We start from the raw sequence: 19,105 nt of genomic DNA, 5'->3' as shown, positions 1-19,105 counted from the left end.
GTTTGGGTGAAATCGATCCAACAAACAGACAATTGAAAGGGGCTGATCCCGGTTTACCAACAGGTAAATTTCAGAGCTGAGAGCCAACACCAGGCATTGGAATCTCTTGCATGTTGCCCGAATGCCCAAGTTCTTACTGTGCTGATCCTGTGTCTCCACAGGGGTGGAGAACCTCAGGGCTCTCCCTTCAGCAGGTGTCCCCCACCTTCTGTGTGTTCGGGAACCAGCTGTGTGAGCAGGGCTTTCCTGGGGTGGGCTCTCTCACACGCTCTCTCTGCTTGTCCTAGTGCATTGGAGGGAACATCATCACAGCCAGCCCCATCTCCGACCTCAACCCTGTGTTCATGGCCAGTGGGACCAAGCTGACCATCGTGTCCAGAGGTGAGCTGCCTCACACAGTGGTCAGGAAAGAGGGCTGGGGATGGGGTGGAGTCTCACAAGATAGGTCACTTTCTGGAGAAGCAGAGCCCAAAGTTCAATGATGCAGCTTTACTAAAGTTTGGATCCCTGGCAACTGCAAAGGGAGATGTACCCAGGTTGGGGACCAGGAGAGCTGGACCATCCCTTTATTAAGAATTCACAACAGGACCTGTCAACCAGATGCCTTACTTAGTGGTGTGTGCTGGGGCCAGAGTACACTGCTCACCACAGCTGATTGCTGGGTTTTCAGAGAATCTGAGCATTTGTTAAACATGGCAGCTATTAAAACTTAAACTATATAACCTTACAATGAAATAAAGTATATTAAAAACAAAGGTAATGGACTTATATATACTACCAAATGTAAAATAGGTAGCTAGTGGGAAGCAGCCGCATAGCACAGGGAGATCAGCTCGGTGCTTTGTGACCACCTAGAGGGGTGGGGAGGGGGAAGGGTAAGCTGGGACAAAGTGAGAGAGTGGCATGGACATATATACACTACCAAATGTAAAATAGATAGCTAGTGGGAAGCAGCCGCATAGCACAGGGAGATCAGCTCGGTGCTTTGTGACCACCTAGAGGGGTGGGATAGGGAGGGTGGGAGGGAGACGCAAGAGGGAGGAGATATGGGGATATATGTATATGTATAGCTGATTCACTTTGTTATAAAGCAGAAACTAACACACTATTGTCAAGCGGTTATACTCCAATAACGATGTAAAAAAAAACACAAAGGTAATAAGTACTCAAAATTCACCATTTCCCAATTATTTTATTTCACTTTACAGTTGTCTATGCCCTTGAGGTTATTTCCATTTATTATATTTGTAGAGTGGAAATACTGCATAATGGTGTACTCCTGTCCATCTTTCCTCGTTGGAGGGTCCCCAAGACCACCTCTGGGTTTGATGGAGGTCAAGGAAGACTCACAGGACTCCGCGTAGAGTCTTACTCATGGCTATGACTTATTACAGCAGGAGGATAGAAAGCAAAATCAGCAAAGGGAAAAGATGCATGGGGCAGAGGAAACCAGGCACAAGCTTCCAGGGCCTCCTCCCAGGGGAGTCACACAGGATATGCTCAATCTCCCCAGTAATAAGTTGAGTTGTGACAACACATGTGAAGGGTAGTCTACCAGGGACACTTGTTAGAGACTCAGCACCCAGGGCTTTTACTGGGGGCTGGTCATGTAACTCTGCCTGGCACGTACCAGAAGTCCAGACTTCCAGGAGGAAAGTCAGGTGTTCAGCATAAATCATATGATGTGTACAAACATTTCAGGCCCAGTGAGCCGTTCTTATCAGGGAATGGTGGGAACTCTCCTGAAATCCAGGGTCCCAGAGGATAGCTAGTGGCCAACCTTGTAAGCAGGACTTTCAGAGGAGGGCAGTTCTGCTGTGTCAACTCTTTGCTACCCTCCTTCCAACATCACACTGAGCGATGTTGCTCTTTTAGCTTTACATTGGCCATGGTGGGAGTATTTATACCACAAGAACTAGCAAATGCTTTGAATCAGGGTTTTTTCTCAAAGAACTGATTGTTAAACAGTCACCAGCACACCAGTGCTTAAGGATTTCAAATGGAGCACCTTGGCCGCCATTGTGCCAGCCACTGCCTCTGACTGTGGGCATCAGAGACCAGGATGGAGAATTCCACTGGTGGTCTGTCCTATGCTTTCCTCACATTGGTCCCTCTCTGTCTTGCCTCTGTACAGGCACCAGAAGAACGGTTCGGATGGATCACACCTTCTTCCCTGGCTACAGAAAGACCCTGCTAGGTCCAGAGGAGATACTGCTCTCCATTGAGATCCCCTACAGCAGGGAGGTGAGATGCCGTTAGAAACATCCTGAATCACCCCTGCTCCTGTCAGGCTACCGACAGGGAGATCAGAGCCTGCCTCGGGAACCAAACTTAGCATCTCTTCACTTTAACATTGATGTTCTTGTCCCTGAACCTTGCCTTTAACCAACCATATTACTCTCTGAGTAATATGGGGGCACAGGGCATAGTCAATGAAACCAGAGAGGTAGATGTGTGATCCTGAGTGAGTCATTCATCTTTCTGAGCCCCAATTTCCTCATCTGTAAAATGGACCCATGTTACTGACTGTGCAGGTTATTGTGAAGACTGAAAAGAAAGAATTCATAAGGTTCCTGGCAGATATCCAGGAGCTGGTGGAGATCACCAGCTAGTGCTAGCGACATAATTCCTAGAACACATCTAGTTGTGGAGTATCCCTGCCCCAGTTTTTGTATGATGAAGTGTGGAGTTTGCATGCTGGGTAGAGAAGCTACCTGTGAATCAGGTCCTCACATGCTGACCTTGGGCTTGACAAGGTGCTTTTTCACTGACCTTGCCCTGTGTTGTCTTGGATGGATTTCTGCTTCACGAGAGGGTTTTCTGGCTTGTTGGGGCAGGTCTGGGCTCCTCTGGCCGCCTTGCTTTTGTTCCTTGGGGCCTGTGGTGTCTTGAGCTGGTGTGGTTTTGTCCTACACATTCCACAGTGGGCCTTTTAGAAAAGTGATCTGTGAGAGCCAGGAATCAGCTGTAAAGGGGAGTATTAAGGGTTTACCAGAGCTTGTGCTCTAGCGAGTGTTACAAGGCATGTTATGCCCTTGCTGATTTTGACCTCCTTAATGAGAATACTAATTAAATTAAAGCAGTTATATCCCTGTAGTGGTTTCTTAATGATTTTCCAGCTTGTCCTTATAGACCATTTTGAACAGGGATTCCCAGAGTTTTTGTATTTCACAGATCAGTAGATTTTTTTTTTTTTTTAAATTATGAGGTGGGGAAAGGAAGAGGAAACAGGCGTAGCACTGCCCAGTTTTTATTTTGCCAGGTAGGGACATTAACAAAAAACATTTTATAAATGAAAAGAGGTTTTAATACCCAGAATTAGGTCTTTCTCAAGAAAGAACAGCTGATGACCTGATGCTGACACTGCATGAACCCCGGGAAAAATGTTGCCGTGGGCGAGCACAGTCCTGGGAGTGAGCGGCTGGAACCTGTGTTCCAGAAGCGAGTTCAGGCTCTGGGCTGATGGCCCCAGGGCCATGTTAGACATCAGAAATCTCGACAAGCTTTGTCATTAGGAGGGGCCTCCGTGGCTTCTTCAGCAAAAGCCTGGGGCCATTTTGAACCTCGACAGTGGGCCTCCTTGCTTCTCCAGTAAACCTTTCCTTAAACCTCCCACCTTTGACATTCATCAGAACTTGTGGTGCCAGGGTGAGTTCAGACCTCGAGCAGAACCTGAAGCAGCTGGTTCTTGCCTGGAAAGTGACTCACGCTCTCCTCCTGTCTCCAATGCCAGAGACCGGCTTGGATCCGGGGGAAATGTATGTCCAAAGCACAAAGGCAGCTACTGTTTCATAGTGAGTCTTTCTTTCAGGAAACAAGATTTCTAACCATAGCCCGTAGACTGGGAGGAGACACAAGGCAGGGAGAGCATCTGCAGAAGCCACAAACACCTCCATCTGATGCTGGGTCTCAAACACCCTTTGGCATCGCACTGTACCTGCTTGAGAGGTGGTCAGGCCAGTGGAGCCTTCAGAACAGCTCTGGGGAGGCCAGGTGGACATGATACCGGGCACCAGGATGGGGAAGCTGTGGTGGGGCTGCGGCAGTCTCTCAGGAGCCCTCGTGAAAGCACCTGGCCCCCTCCTGCTCTTTGGTTGAGAGCGCCCAGTTCTCCTGTGTCCCTGATTTCCCATTTTCCAGACTGATAGGCAGAAATCCTGGCCCTTTCCCAGCCTCCAGGAACATTATCTAGAACTTCTCCTGAAAAGGTGGTAGTTATGTCCCACTCTTCGACATCTACCACCAGCTCTTGGCTGCTCTGTGCTGGTCTTACCACCTCACCCCACCTTGTGTCCCTGCTTCAGGCTCACCATTTGCAGTCCTTGCAAAACAAGGTAGGAAACGGGTATTTTTCTGTGATTTTCAGGGTGAGTTTTTCTCAGCATTCAAGCAGGCCTCCCGCAGAGAAGATGACATAGCCAAGGTGACCTGTGGCATGAGAGTCCTGTTCCAGCCAGGAACCACGCAGGTAAAGGAGCTGGCCCTTTGCTATGGTGGAATGGCGGACAGAACGGTCTCAGCCCTCAAGACCACGCAGAAACAGCTATTGAAGTAAGAGCCAACGGCAAAATAAAACTGCTCCTGGTGCTACTGATATTATCACTGCTGCTGCTGCTACTCTGACTACCAGCAGTGTTCCCATTGCTGCTCCGACCGTTACCACCGTAGCTGCTTCTGCTACTACTGCTGTGATTACTGCTGCCACTGGTGCTGTTACTATTAACCGTGTTGCTGCTGCTGTACCACTCTTAGCATTGCTACTACTGCTGCTGTTACTAACACTACCTATCGCTGCAGCTACAAGTACCGTTACTGTTGCTACTACTGCCGCTGCTTCTGCTACTCCAATCGCTACAGCTGTGCTACTCGTATTATTTCTGCTACTATTATTACTACTGTTCTACTGCTACCATTACTGTTATTCCTATTGCTATCACTACTATGACTAATATTACTATTGTGGCTACTGCCACTATTACAGCCGCCACTACTACCGCTGTCTCTTCTACTACTAATATACTATTATTGCTGTTACTCCTAGTGTTACTGCTACTGGCGTTACTGCTGCTGCTCCTTTTAAAGATGCTGCTATTATTATTGCTTTCACTACTACTCTTACTGCTTCTGTCACTGTGGGTATTACTACCACCAGTATTGCTGCTGCTACTATGCTATTGCTACTATTACTGTTACTGCTGCTACACTATTATTATAGCAACTACTATTACTATGGCTACTATGTGGCAGCAGTTGTACCAAGCACTTTGCTGGCACTGTCCTGTGTAATCCTCACAATAACCATATGGATAGATAAAGCTTAACTTTGGAGTTTGGTTCCTTGGTTCCAATTCCTGGCTCCAGTACTTAACAGATGGGTAATATGTCAAGTTACTTAATTTTTCCATGTCTCAGTTTTCTCATTGGTAAAATGAGGATAAAAATTTTCCCGACTATACCTTTTATTTTAAATTGAAAACATTTCATATAAATCACCTGGGACATTACCTAGTACATTGTAGGAACTCAATAGATTTACCTATTATTATTTTGTGGTCTTTAAAAAATTGTATCTATTTTTACAAAAGAGAGAACTGAGGCTCAAGGAGGTTAAGTAACTTGCTGAAAGTCACATAACTATAAGTATCTGAGCCACAGTTTGAGCTGAGGTTCATGACTCTAAGGCCCTGTGCAAACCACTCACACAGTGGATTCTGAGAGCTGGGTGGGAGCGCTCTCCCACAGCCTGCTCTCTGGCAGGTCCTGGAATGAGAAGCTGCTGCAGGACGTGTGTGCAGGCCTGGTGGAGGAGTTGCCCTTGTCCCCAGACGCCCCAGGTGGCATGGTTGAGTTCCGGCGCACCCTCACCCTCAGCTTCTTCTTCAAGTTCTACCTGACGGTGCTGCAGAAGCTGCACAAAGAGGACTCAGAAGACGTGAGTCTGGGGCCCGGGCAAGGCAAAGACTTCCTGCGGCACTTGTGTTTAGGGATCTGGGAAGCTGGCCGGGCTAGGAGAGTGCTGTGGACCAGGCGGTAATCGTTCCTCTCCTCTGGTTGTCTAAGGACAGAGGAGCAGGGACCGAGGACACAGCCTAAGGAGCCACACGGAGATGGGAGCCACCTGGGTGGCTGAGAGGCAGAGCACTGGGCTGGGAGTCGGGGATGTGGGTTCTTGTCCTGGCTGTGCATTACCTTAGGTGAGAACTTGAGTAGGTCACCACTCTTTCTATGTCTTAGCTATAAAAAAAAAGTCTGGGGGCGGGTAGACCAGATGATCCTTCCAGCAGTGTAGCTGATACAACTGTGGTTGTGTAGTTAGAATGGGAATGTGATGTGATGAGAAGGTGAGGTGGGGCTACTACAGCCAGGGGAGATGTGCATCCAGGAGAGGATGCTAGTTGAGGTAGAGTCTAACTCCTGAGATGGGTTTGCCAGCAAGTATTTATTTTGCACCTATTACATCATAAGATTGTACTGTGTGCACTAGGGGTGGCAGCGGGGAGCCTAGTGTGGGAGAGAACGGGATCAATAAAGGTCAGCCTGGTGTGACAACTGAGGAGATGGAATGGGGGGTGGGGCACAAAGGAGAGAAGGCTTCACAGCTGTGGGTGCAGCAGAGTGAGATCCCTTTTTGTAAACATTTGTAATAGTTAATTTTTTCTGATTATGTAAGTAATAAATTTGTGGAAAACTTTAGAAAATACAGAAATGTATAAAGAAAAAATTAAAATTACTCTCAGATCTTAGATAAAGCCACTGCTAATATTTTTCCTTATTTCTCTCATCTTTTTTCCTATGTTTATCTGTCCATCTGTCTGTCATCCTATTTGTCTGCTCCATGTCTCTCTCTCTTTCTATCTGTCCTTCCATCTGTCTATATATCTATCATCTTCCTATCTTTTGATCTGGATATATCATTTTCTAAATAGATTTGGTGTCATGCTGCATAGAGAGCTTCACGTTCCCCTTAATTTTGTTGAGATGATACTATGAGAATTTCCCCTACCACTAAATATTTCCCACAGAATCGAGGAGAAAAAGGATGACTTTTCCAGGAAGACTGAGGGAGAGGGATATTCCCAACAGAGAAAGCAACATGCATAAATGCAGGAAGGAGGGAAACTTTGGTTTGGTGTGTCAGAGGAAGTAGGGTGCAGGGGTGGGGGAAGAGAAGCTGTCAGAGCCCACGTTCGGATGTTGAGATAGATCCAGCCAGTACCAGGAGAGTAAATGAGGAGATGAGAAAGTTGTTACTTTTACCACTTGGGAACAACCAAGGATGGGACCAATGATAGAAATGGTCATGATCACCTCTGTTATCTTGTCTCCACAGAAGTGTGGTAAACTGGACCCCACCTATTCCAGCGCCACCTTACTCTTTCACAAAGACCCTCCGGCCAACATCCAGCTCTTCCAAGTGAGTACAGACTGTATGTAGCTGTATATCAGTGGCCCTTGCAGGGCACCTCAGATGATGCTGACCATTAGTGAGTGACTGACTCACATCGTATGTGGGTGCTTAAAGCTCCTTACCGTTGTGCGTAAATGTCTAGTGAAGGAAATGGGAATTATATTAATGTGAATGAAGCCATTTCCCCCCTTGCTCACCTAAATTTCTCTCTTGGGATTCCTCTCATCTTCACCTGCTCCTTAAAAAGCATTTTTTCCCCATTTTGTTTTTTTCTAGTTCCTCTGCAGGGCTAATGTGCAAAGCTAGGAGTTCTCTTGAGCATGTCAACTAAACAAAATTTTAAAAACCCTGTTTATATCAACAGTAATTTTTTGAGAGGTATTAGTTAAAGGGTCAGCTGTAAATGTTTTGGATTTTTGTGGGCCGCATAGTCTCTGCTGCAATTCCTCAGCTCCATCATTGCAGCACAAAAGAAGCAAGAGGCAATACATAAATGAATGCGTGTGGCCATGCACCAATAAAACTTTATTTGTAAAACCAGGGAGTGGGGGCTTCCCTGGTGGCGCAGTGGTTGAGAGTCCGCCTGCTGATGCAGGGGACGCGGGTTCGTGCCCCGGTCCGGGAAGATCCCGCATGCCGCGGAGCGGCTGGGCCCGTGAGCCGTGACCTCTGGGCCTGCGTGTCCAGAGCCTGTGCTCCACAACGGGAGAGGCCACAACAGTGAGGCCCGCGTACTGCAAAAAAAAAAAAAACAGGGAGTGGGCCAGATTTGGCCCATTGTTGATGATTTGTAGACCCCTGCTCTAGATTGTAATGGTCCAAAGCATAAACTCTGGGCCTGACTGCCAGCACTTGAATCCAAACTCTGCTATCACATAACTGTGTAACCTTGGACAAGTTACTTTCTCTCTGTGCCTCTTGGGCAAGTTAATTATGCCCAGTTGCAAATGTGGCTAATGAGGGCCCCTGTTTCACAGCATGGTTTTGAGGATTCAATGGGTTAATAAAAGTGAATAGCCTAGGTAGTTCCTGGTATATAGTAAATTCTCAATAACTACTAGCCATCATTATTATTACTTTGAAAAAACACACAAAACAGTGTTTTATTATAAACTGAATACGTTTTAGAACATTTTGAAAAATATAGAAAAACATAAGAAAATAAAAATCACCCCAAATCTCACCTCCAAGAGAAAATCATTACTATATGTTTGTATACTTCTTTCCATTTTTTCCTATGCATATATGGACATATTTGTACTATATTTATAACATTTTTCCACAGAATTTTGAATCATTACACACACATACAATGTTGTATGTCCTGCTTTTACACTTAGCATGAGCATTCTTTCCTTCTAATTAAAATTCTTCAAAACTATCTTTTAACAGTTGTATGTTATTCCATCCTGTGAGCATAGCATAGGTTATTTACCCAACTCTCAACAAATGGACATTTAGGTTCCTTGTTTTGTTTGCTCCTGCATATAGTCAGCCGTCGTCTGTGGATGTGGAGCCCATGGATACAGAGGGCCAACTGTACTGCCCCATTTTATATAAGGGACTTGAGCATCTGCAGATTTGGGTATCCATGGGGCATCCTGGGCGGATACCCGTGGATGACTGTATAGTGATACTGTGACCACTCTTCTCAATGCCTTCTTACCTGCCTTCTGTTTCTTTCACCCTGTTCCCCGCCTGCCTCCTCCATTCTCACTCTTCACATTTGCTTTGGCCTGAAGCTCTCCATGGCTCCTTGGGGCCTCTAGGGGAACAGTGTCCTCTGCAGCTCAGCCTGATTGGTGGCCATGTTGTTCCAGGAGGTGCCCAAGGGTCAGTCTGAGGAGGACATGGTGGGCCGGCCCCTGCCCCACCTGGCCGCGGCCCTGCAGGCCTCTGGAGAGGCTGTGTACTGCGATGACATCCCTCGCTACGAGAATGAGCTGTTCCTCCGGCTTGTCATCAGCACCCGGGCCCACGCCAAGATCAAGTGCGTGCAGTAAAAACACTTGGGAAGGGGGTGCAGGGAACACCTGCCAGGCCCTGGAGATGCCACGGCGACAAGCCTCCTCCAGGGCCTCCCAGTCCAGAGAGGAACACAGGAACTCTTTTTAAAACCAGTCTGGAGAGAAGCAGGAGACGTGAGGGGCTCAGGGGTGCTGGGAGGGTGGGGGGATGACATTGGAGAGATAGGCAGGGGCCAGATCAGGAAAGCCTTGGGGTGCTGAACAGGGACACTACACTTGGCCAGAAAAGCAATGAGGAGCTACTGAAAGGCCTTTCTTAGATCTTCACTGTGGATATTGGGCTAAACTTCAGTGCAAATCTTCAGGAGAACTTGAGTCAGCACCAAGGGGAAGAAGGAGGCCTTAGAGTGCCTGGCGTTGACTTCCTATTCCAGTGCTTAGCAACCTGACCTTGGCTTGTGTGCGTAAGCTCTCATTTTCTCCATAGGGTACTTTTGTGAGGATCAGTGATAGTGTCCACAAAGGACCCAGCAGAGAATAATCACTTGTACCCATTTGTTGAACTTTGAGAGCCCAAATGGCAAGAATTTCTACCTCGATGATGATGGTGATGGTAATAAAAACACTCACGTCACACAGTATTTGCTGCAGCCTGGTTTAAAGCGTTTTACACATGTGGCCTTATCTCTTCCTCACCACAACCCTATAGGCAGGTCATATTATTATCCCCATGTTCCAGATGAGGAAACTGAGTGGTACAGCAAAGGCCCTAATGTGCTGAATCTGGATAGGTATTAGCTGTGATGTGGGTGTTGGAGCTCTCCAGGGTAAATGCTTTTCGGTTCTCTTGTACTTGGAGACCAAAATAGGGCCTTGTACAAGGTCCATAGGGACAAACGTGTCCTATTCATCTTATATCTCCCACAGCACTCAGCACAGTGGCCTCCACGTGGTAAGCATTTAATCAGCATTTGCAAAATAGGATAGGATAGGATAGGATAAGATAGGATAGGATAGGATAGGAGGTAGAAAAGGGAAGCATTAGGGTGGAGGAAAAACTGTCAAAAAGAAGACAAAGTTATCCAACTGGGTAATGGGTCTTTTTTTTTTTTTAAGATGAAAATGTTTTCCCGTTTAAGTTCATGGATCCCTGAATTCTATCTATAGACCCTTTGAGGGTATAGATCCCTGTTCTAGATGATAGTATCTGTTCTCCCTACGAAGGGATGGATGGGACTGGATGGGGAACTACAAGGAGCAAGATTTAGAAGATGTAAAATTATAGCTGGGCTTCCCTGGTGGCGCAGTGGCTGAGAGTCCGCCTGCCGATGCAGGGGACGCAGGTTCGTGCCCCGGTCCGGGAAGTGTTCCTCCGGCTTGTCATCAGCACCCGGGCCCACGCCAAGATCAAGTGCGTGCAGTAAAAACACTTGGGAAGGGGGTGCAGGGAACACCTGCCAGGCCCTGGAGATGCCACGGCGACAAGCCTCCTCCAGGGCCTCCCAGTCCAGAGAGGAACACAGGAACTCTTTTTAAAACCAGTCTGGAGAGAAGCAGGAGACGTGAGGGGCTCAGGGGTGCTGGGAGGGTGGGGGGATGACATTGGAGAGATAGGCAGGGGCCAGATCAGGAAAGCCTTGGGGTGCTGAACAGGGACACTACACTTGGCCAGAAAAGCAATGAGGAGCTACTGAAAGGCCTTTCTTAGATCTTCACTGTGGATATTGGGCTAAACTTCAGTGCAAATCTTCAGGAGAACTTGAGTCAGCACCAAGGGGAAGAAGGAGGCCTTAGAGTGCCTGGCGTTGACTTCCTATTCCAGTGCTTAGCAACCTGACCTTGGCTTGTGTGCGTAAGCTCTCATTTTCTCCATAGGGTACTTTTGTGAGGATCAGTGATAGTGTCCACAAAGGACCCAGCAGAGAATAATCACTTGTACCCATTTGTTGAACTTTGAGAGCCCAAATGGCAAGAATTTCTACCTCGATGATGATGGTGATGGTAATAAAAACACTCACGTCACACAGTATTTGCTGCAGCCTGGTTTAAAGCGTTTTACACATGTGGCCTTATCTCTTCCTCACCACAACCCTATAGGCAGGTCATATTATTATCCCCATGTTCCAGATGAGGAAACTGAGTGGTACAGCAAAGGCCCTAATGTGCTGAATCTGGATAGGTATTAGCTGTGATGTGGGTGTTGGAGCTCTCCAGGGTAAATGCTTTTCGGTTCTCTTGTACTTGGAGACCAAAATAGGGCCTTGTACAAGGTCCATAGGGACAAACGTGTCCTATTCATCTTATATCTCCCACAGCACTCAGCACAGTGGCCTCCACGTGGTAAGCATTTAATCAGCATTTGCAAAATAGGATAGGATAGGATAGGATAAGATAGGATAGGATAGGATAGGAGGTAGAAAAGGGAAGCATTAGGGTGGAGGAAAAACTGTCAAAAAGAAGACAAAGTTATCCAACTGGGTAATGGGTCTTTTTTTTTTTTTAAGATGAAAATGTTTTCCCGTTTAAGTTCATGGATCCCTGAATTCTATCTATAGACCCTTTGAGGGTATAGATCCCTGTTCTAGATGATAGTATCTGTTCTCCCTACGAAGGGATGGATGGGACTGGATGGGGAACTACAAGGAGCAAGATTTAGAAGATGTAAAATTATAGCTGGGCTTCCCTGGTGGCGCAGTGGCTGAGAGTCCGCCTGCCGATGCAGGGGACGCAGGGTCGTGCCCCGGCCCGGGAAGATCCCACATGCCACGGAGCGGCTGGGCCCGTGAGCCATGGCCGCTGAGCCTGCACGTCTGGAGCCTGTGCTCTGCAGCGGGAGAGGCCACAACAGTAAGAGGCCCGCGTACCGCCCGCGCAACCAAAAAAAAAAAAAAAAAAAAAGTATAGCTGAAGATATTTTAGAAATTTTCTCTATTATACAATCTTTTGGGAAAGAATTATTGATACACAGGTAGAAGCAGAGCATAGTTCATCACTGTGTCAGGTGACAGGTGACAGGTGACAGGTCTTCCGCTTCAGTTTTCCTCCCTGGCCCCTCACATTCCTCCTCCTCCTTGCAGGTCCATTGATATTTCAGAAGCTCGGAAGGTGCCAGGCTTTGTTTGCTTTCTCTCCGCTGATGATATTCCTGGGAGTAATGAAACTGGACTTTTTAATGATGAGACAGTCTTTGCAAAGGATAAGGTACATCTTGGATTTTTTTAAATAAAAATATGAAGTTAGTGGAATGAGTATTTAAGTTTTAATTTGTGTTTTTTCCTCCAAATCCCTGATCTTGAAAAGATTATACATTTGCACATATCACGGCCATCATCCAATTAGCCAGTATTCAGGACAATCAGTAAAGGGATAGAATATGCCTGGTAGCACTTTTACTTTTAACTTAATGTTTATTTATTTATTTCATTGATGGCTGCAGCTTGTACATAGTATAAGACATAGTAGGATGACTCCATGCCAAAGTGGCATTAAAAAAAGGCCTGTGACTGTATTTTAACAAACAATCAGGTTCTTAAGTGTACAATATTAAACTCCTTTATTAAAAGAAAATAAAAATACATTAAACAAACCAACCAGAATAGGAATTACAATTACAATACCACCACTATGTGTATTGATAATTCACTTACATGAAAGTTTATTTGTTGATCTCAACCATATATGGAGTTCTGCCAAAAAAAAAAAATTCCATACATTCAAGGCAGCTGCTACAAAAACCTATGTACTCATAGGATAGTTGTCAGTCATTTTATAATTCCAGTACAGATCAAATGTTGCAAATTGGAGGTTGATAGGTGTTGCTGAAGGACAAATTCAACTTATTATTAAGCTAAAAGTGAAGGAGGGAATGAAAAACTATAACCCTGAGACACAAGGACTCTAAAAGGAGAGCATTTGATAGAAGACAAATTGCTTTACAAACTTCAAGAGCCTCTAAGACCATAACTAGCATTATGGTTAGTGAGAATCAGCCAGGTTCAACAACCACTAGGCTAACCAATTAAGTCAAGAGCTTAACTGGGTCCTGAAGAGGTAATTATCAGAGACAAGACATGTTAAGTATTGGTTCCTATTGTCAGAAATCTCATCTTCCAAAGTGATGAGTTGGACAATTTTTTTGTTTATTTTTGGAAGGATGTTGGAAAAAAATTATCCCTGAAGGCGATCCATAAAGTTTCTATAGGAACTGAATTTATTAAATGAAAAGAAAACAATAATCATTAATTATTCTGTAAATCTAACAACCAAAAAAACTGGTTTATAGGTCATCACGTCTAAGAACCAGTATTGGGGAATGACCACTTTGGGGCATCTAGGTGAAATATAAAAAATCTGAGAAACAGAAGATAAAAGAGAGTAGAGTGGTAGAAAGAAAATAAAACTGGAAGTCAGGGGTTAAGATTTAGTCATGGTCTAGTAGTGAGGCAACTGTGATCTTGCCATCTGGGTCTCCATCTCCTAATATGAAGAACAAGGGTGTTGGGGTAGATCTGAGTTGACAGATATACTTCATGGTGCCGTGCTTTCCATTCTGCTGCTCATGGCAGACATCACTAATCAATCACCACATTTTATCCTGGGCAGCTTCTCAAGAGGCTGCCATCAGATACTAGTTATCTCCAAGTCCTATTCCAGTTCTACTGATTCTAAACACGTATGAAGAAGCACGTAACCCCAAATAATAGGATAAGAACATGAAGAGGCCTCAGGACATTCCTTAAATGTACCTTAAAAAATTATGGGGGGGCGAGACTTCCTTTGCTTTTTTGAACAATCAGAAATAATTTGCTTCATGAGGAGCATGTTATGTTCTTTAACCATCTGGCTCTGCTCCTAGGTGACTTGTGTTGGGCACGTCATTGGTGCTGTGGTCGCCGACACCCCAGAACACGCACAGAGAGCCACCCATGGAGTGAAAGTCACCTATGAGGATCTTCCAGCCATTATCACGATTGAGGTACCTGGAGAATGGGCTGCCTGGAGAGGGGAGAGCTACCTGTCCCTGGTGGCACCTTTATTAGGATCCTCTAGAGATTCAAACAGCAGGTGGAATCTGACCAGATAAGTTTTTAAATCTCCTCCAGCCTGCGATTGTGTCATCCTGTGAATCCTTCCCCATCATGATCCTAGACTCAGTCCATAAATGGCCAAGCTGAGTTCTTCCTTCCCAATTTCAGCTCCAGCTGATTCCTTGAGGGATTCTTTGCTTTCCTCAAGATCCAGGGTTGCATGTCTATATCTAATGAAATAGAGAAATAGGACACCCTGGGCTACAATTGAGCTTTAAGTCTATATAAGAAACTTACAGAGATGGCTGTGTGACTTATGTGGGAAGAGAGAGGTAATAATTCCAAGAACTTCTCTTCCCCAATCCCTTAAAGCCACCTTCCATCCTTTAAAGCCAAGTCACTGAAGCTTTGTTTTAATCCTCAGGATGCTATAAAAAACAATTCCTTTTATGGATCTGAGCTGAAGATTGAGAAAGGAGACCTCAAGAAGGGGTTTTCGGAAGCAGATAATGTTGTTTCAGGTATGGCCGCATGATGCAACAGTGGGAATGGGGTGGCTCTGGTTTATGAGTTAAATTCAAGAGCTGTACCTGAGCCCTGGAGCAAGGGAGTGATTTCCTGACATTTCCTAACAGAAGAGTCTCTCTGTTGTTTGTAACAAAATACTAGACAGGTGGCTGGGAAAGAACTTCAGCATCTTAATCTCTGCTCTCCTGTCTCTAGACTGGACATACCTAAGTGATTCTGGAGACATTATAATGTGTTGGATTTGGAAGACTGTCTAGGGAAGATAAGGGTCACAGATGTCTCTAACACAATATTGTAAAACAATTATACTCCAATAAAGATTATAAAAAAAAAAAAAAAAAGAGTCACAGATGTCTGACCAGTCTTGGGTCTGCCCAGCCTCTGACTACACAGACTTCTGGTCCTCCCCGTCTGCCTGAAGACAGTCTTCACCCATCTCCAGCCAGTGCTCTCTCCTCTCCTCCCGCTTTCCCTCCCGCACTGTGAAATTAGGTCCAGAGCTCTCACCCCAGAGCAAGGCTGCCTATCAGCCCCCTTTGGGGGTGGTTTTCTACATTGGTTTTTGTACATCGCTAAGTTACTAGTAAGCCAGCTATCCAGCTGGACTGACAGCTTGGGGTCTGGAAGATGCTGTTTATTTTCAGCTTCTGAATCACATCTGTTAATTCCTTTTCTACTTTTTCCAAAATTTTACAATGATAGTCTAAATATCTTTCATTTCCACTGGCTGCAGCAGGAAGGGAGCTTCACACCTGATGCATTTCAGTGTCGTTCTGATTTCTTTGTTAGCGTGCGGGGTTTCGGCTCCCAGATGGCTAAGACTTTGAGACCCTTTTCCATCCCAGTTGGGGAACTGAAAGGTTACCTGTGAACAGCTGGTAACTGCACAGGGCCCTGGATGAGTACATTCTCTCCTTAAGCAAACTCACTGCCTCTGCAGCATTGGGCTCACTGTGGGGAGTCTTGTTGCTTCCCCAGGCGAGTTGTACATCGGTGGCCAAGAGCATTTCTATCTGGAGACTCACTGTGCCATTGCTGTCCCGAAAGGTGAGGCAGAGGAGATGGAGCTCTTTGTGTCCACACAGAATACCATGAATACCCAGGTAGGTGTCTGGTGGGTCAACAAGGGGCCGGGGAAGAGGGAGACATGGGCTGATCCAGGAGGGGATGTGAAGGTAGTGGTTCGAAGCCAGGCCCTGTCACCAACAAGCTGGTGTCATTGAGCTTGTTATATAACTTTCTCATCTATAAAATGGGGCCTGCCCAGGACGTTGTAATGATTAGATGAGTTTTAAAACTTGGATAGAGCCTAGAAAATGTTAGCTTTTATCATTCCAGTGCTGTATTGCCTTGGTCAGATCATATCTGGCCTCAGTTTCCTCATCTGTTAAATGAAGGGCTTGTGCTAAGCGAGAGCCATGGGGACCACTACATTATCTGCAGTGGCTCAAATATTCCTCATTTCTCTATTGCGTGTAATAGGACAGTGGTTGCCAGTGTTTTGGGCAGCTGGTCTTATCCTCATGACCCACCGGTTCCTGGCCAAATGGAATGAGTTTTGGCTCTGAAAGTAGGCTGTGAACAGCTGCTCACCCCTCTGGTTAAAAAAAAGTGTCTAGGGGCTTCCCTGGTGGTGCAGTGGTTGAGAGTCCGCCTGCCGATGCAGGGGACACGGGTTCGTGCCCCGGTCCGGGAAGATCCCACATGCTGCGGAGCGGCTGGGCCCGTGAGCCATGGCCGCTGAGCCTGCACATCCGTAGCCTGTGCTCCGCAAGGGGAGAGGCCAGAACAGTGAGAGGCCCGCATACCACACACACAAAAAAAAAACCCCAACAACAACAACAAGAAAAACGAGTGTCTGAATTCAGTGCACAGTGAATGATACGCGCTAGACCTTGGCACCATTACCCAAGGACTGCCCTGGGACAGGAGGGGGATTCTTGAATCAAGGAATTTCAGAGTTCATAGCAGTAATTAGGCTTCTGTGTGTCGGGTAGGCTCTGGGTCAGGCCTGAAGTAAGTCCAGGTGGCATATGCATTCACTGGGAGTATTTTGTTCTTTTGCCCACAGTCTTTTGTTGCAAAAATGTTGGGGGTTCCAGTAAACCGGATTCTGGTCCGAGTGAAGAGAATGGGAGGAGGCTTTGGAGGGAAGGAGACCCGGGGCATCGTGATGACTGTGGCTGTGGCCCTGGCTGCTTACAAGTGAGTTCCCCCAGTGGGCTCTGGGAAGAGGAATAAGGCTGCCTCTGCCAGGAAGGCTTCCTGGATTCCCCCCTTTGGGAAGTAGATTCCCCTTGCTTCAAATTTTCACAGCCCTCGGGTTTTAGAACTCGTGGGCATAGGGGTGAGGGCAACATCACCTGGTTCATTGTATTCAAATGCATGTGTCCATGTCCTATCTCTCCTACCTGGATGTGAGGACCCCAATGGCAAGAACACACTCCACACCCCATACCCCACACCTGCATGTCCCCTACCTTGTCCAGCACAGTGTCTAGACAGTGAAGCAGCCCAGTGTACCAGGTGGAGAAAGAAAGCTTCCTTGCTGTTTTTATCCCTGAGACTCACAGGGCTGGGCTGTTGTCGAGGTTTCTCATGCTCTGGTACCTCCCCCAGGACTGGCTACCCGGTGCGCTGCATGCTGGATCGTGATGAGGACATGCTGATAACTGGCGGCAGACACCCCTTCTTGGCCAGATACAAGGTTCTAGATGTCGGGGGCTGTGCTGGGTGGGCAGTGCCCTCTGCCTAGGAAACTGGGGATAAAGATTCAGGGATCCTGGGATACACTCTGACTTTTATCATGACTACCTGTAGAAATTCAAAGAAGGAATAACAAGGAGAGAAATTCAAATCAACCAACAGCAACATAGGAGGGTGATCCTGGGGGAGGCTGGCAGGCCACTTCCCAAGAGATGCCACGGGATGCTGTGCATGACTTCTGTGAATTTGCTGGGGTCCAAATCTGGTCCTTGTCCACTCAGGCTCAGAAACATGATTTGTCAGCAGATCTGGGGTAAATCCATCCCTCAGGATGGCCTAATGTTAATGTGTTTACAGCCTGATGTCAAAGTCAGAATGACCACTTAGTAATCTCCAATGAGAAATACAACTTTCCAGGGGCCTGGTCAGGTATAAGCTGTTAGGGTGCCTGCTCGACCAGAACATGTATGGCTGGGCACTACCCAAGTGTCCTGTGGGACTGTCCCTTTTCTGGGCTTCTGTGGATGACCAGCTACTGTTCTGACCATGCATCCTCCCCTCTACACACCAGTAGAACCTTACAGGTCCCAGTCTAGTGCTATAAACCTGGGAGCCCTCTGTCTCCACAAGTTGGCTTTGAACATCTCCTCTTTGGCCTCTTCTGACTTTATTCCATGATTTAACTCACCAAAAGGGATTGCATTTCTCTTATTCCCAAATTTTTGTGGGCTCCAAGAAAGTAACTTGGTCTTGTGGGGTTTCAGGTTCCTCACTCATGAAATGGCCTGTCAGGGTTTGTTTAGATGGTTTACACGAGGTTGGGGATGTGAAAGCACATTCATGCTTGTGCAAGGTGTAACTTCTGCTGTCTTCTGGCCAAAAGCTGTGAGGGAGTCTCCAGTTTCTCTCCTAGTTTCTCTTCCCAGCCCTCCCCTCCCTGACCTATCATGACCAATGATCTTTCTCCTACCTCCTCACTTCCGCTGGTAGAACCAGAAGCCAGGAGTAGGGAGGAAGAAGGAAGAGTGTAGGGAGAAGGGGTGTCCAGGCTCCATCACTGGGGAGATGTTGGTTCCTCTCTTCTTCGCCTGTGAGGTCTGGTGATCTCTTAAGTTTGACTTTATTTTGTGGTGGGATGTCTTATTCTTTCTGTTTTCTCCAGGTAGCGTAAGTGGGAGGAGATGGCTAGAGACAGACAAAGGAAGGGGACAGTTGGGAACTCACTCTCCTTTTTTTCAGGTTGGCTTCATGAAGACGGGGAAGATTGTGGCTCTGGAGGTGGATCACTACAGCAATGCCGGGAACAGCCAGGACCTCTCTCTCGGTGTATGTAGGACGTGACCTTGCATCCAGGGTGACTGGGAGGTCACGGGTGTGCCCCACAGCATGTTTGCACACGCGGGAATAGGCCTCCTCAATTCTTGCCTGTTGTTGCAATAGCCTCCTACTTGGTCCCCACCTTCAGGTTC

At 46.6% G+C, this 19,105-nt stretch overlaps 1 protein-coding gene across 2 annotated transcripts in view; it reads left to right on the top strand.

The window, feature by feature from the left end:
* Window positions 1-19,105, top strand: part of XDH (xanthine dehydrogenase) — a 63,073-nt gene that overhangs the window by 25,152 nt on the left and 18,816 nt on the right. For both annotated transcript variants that reach the window (XM_007470884.1, XM_007470883.1), the window contains exons 12-24: window positions 288-381; window positions 2,135-2,244; window positions 4,367-4,551; window positions 5,758-5,932; window positions 7,331-7,414; window positions 9,229-9,398; window positions 12,453-12,576; window positions 14,231-14,350; window positions 14,827-14,923; window positions 15,909-16,033; window positions 17,002-17,135; window positions 17,550-17,637; window positions 18,876-18,962. In XM_007470884.1, coding sequence (XP_007470946.1) covers window positions 288-381; window positions 2,135-2,244; window positions 4,367-4,551; window positions 5,758-5,932; window positions 7,331-7,414; window positions 9,229-9,398; window positions 12,453-12,576; window positions 14,231-14,350; window positions 14,827-14,923; window positions 15,909-16,033; window positions 17,002-17,135; window positions 17,550-17,637; window positions 18,876-18,962 — 1,593 coding nt within the window. The remainder of the gene's footprint in view (window positions 1-287; window positions 382-2,134; window positions 2,245-4,366; window positions 4,552-5,757; window positions 5,933-7,330; window positions 7,415-9,228; window positions 9,399-12,452; window positions 12,577-14,230; window positions 14,351-14,826; window positions 14,924-15,908; window positions 16,034-17,001; window positions 17,136-17,549; window positions 17,638-18,875; window positions 18,963-19,105) is intronic.

The sequence above is a fragment of the Lipotes vexillifer genome, unplaced genomic scaffold (assembly GCF_000442215.2).
Source record: "Lipotes vexillifer unplaced genomic scaffold, Lipotes_vexillifer_v1.1 scaffold717, whole genome shotgun sequence".
Lineage (NCBI taxonomy): Eukaryota > Metazoa > Chordata > Mammalia > Artiodactyla > Lipotidae > Lipotes > Lipotes vexillifer.
Note: the sequence above shows the minus strand (reverse complement) of the source record. Positions and strands in the feature narration are given on the sequence as shown.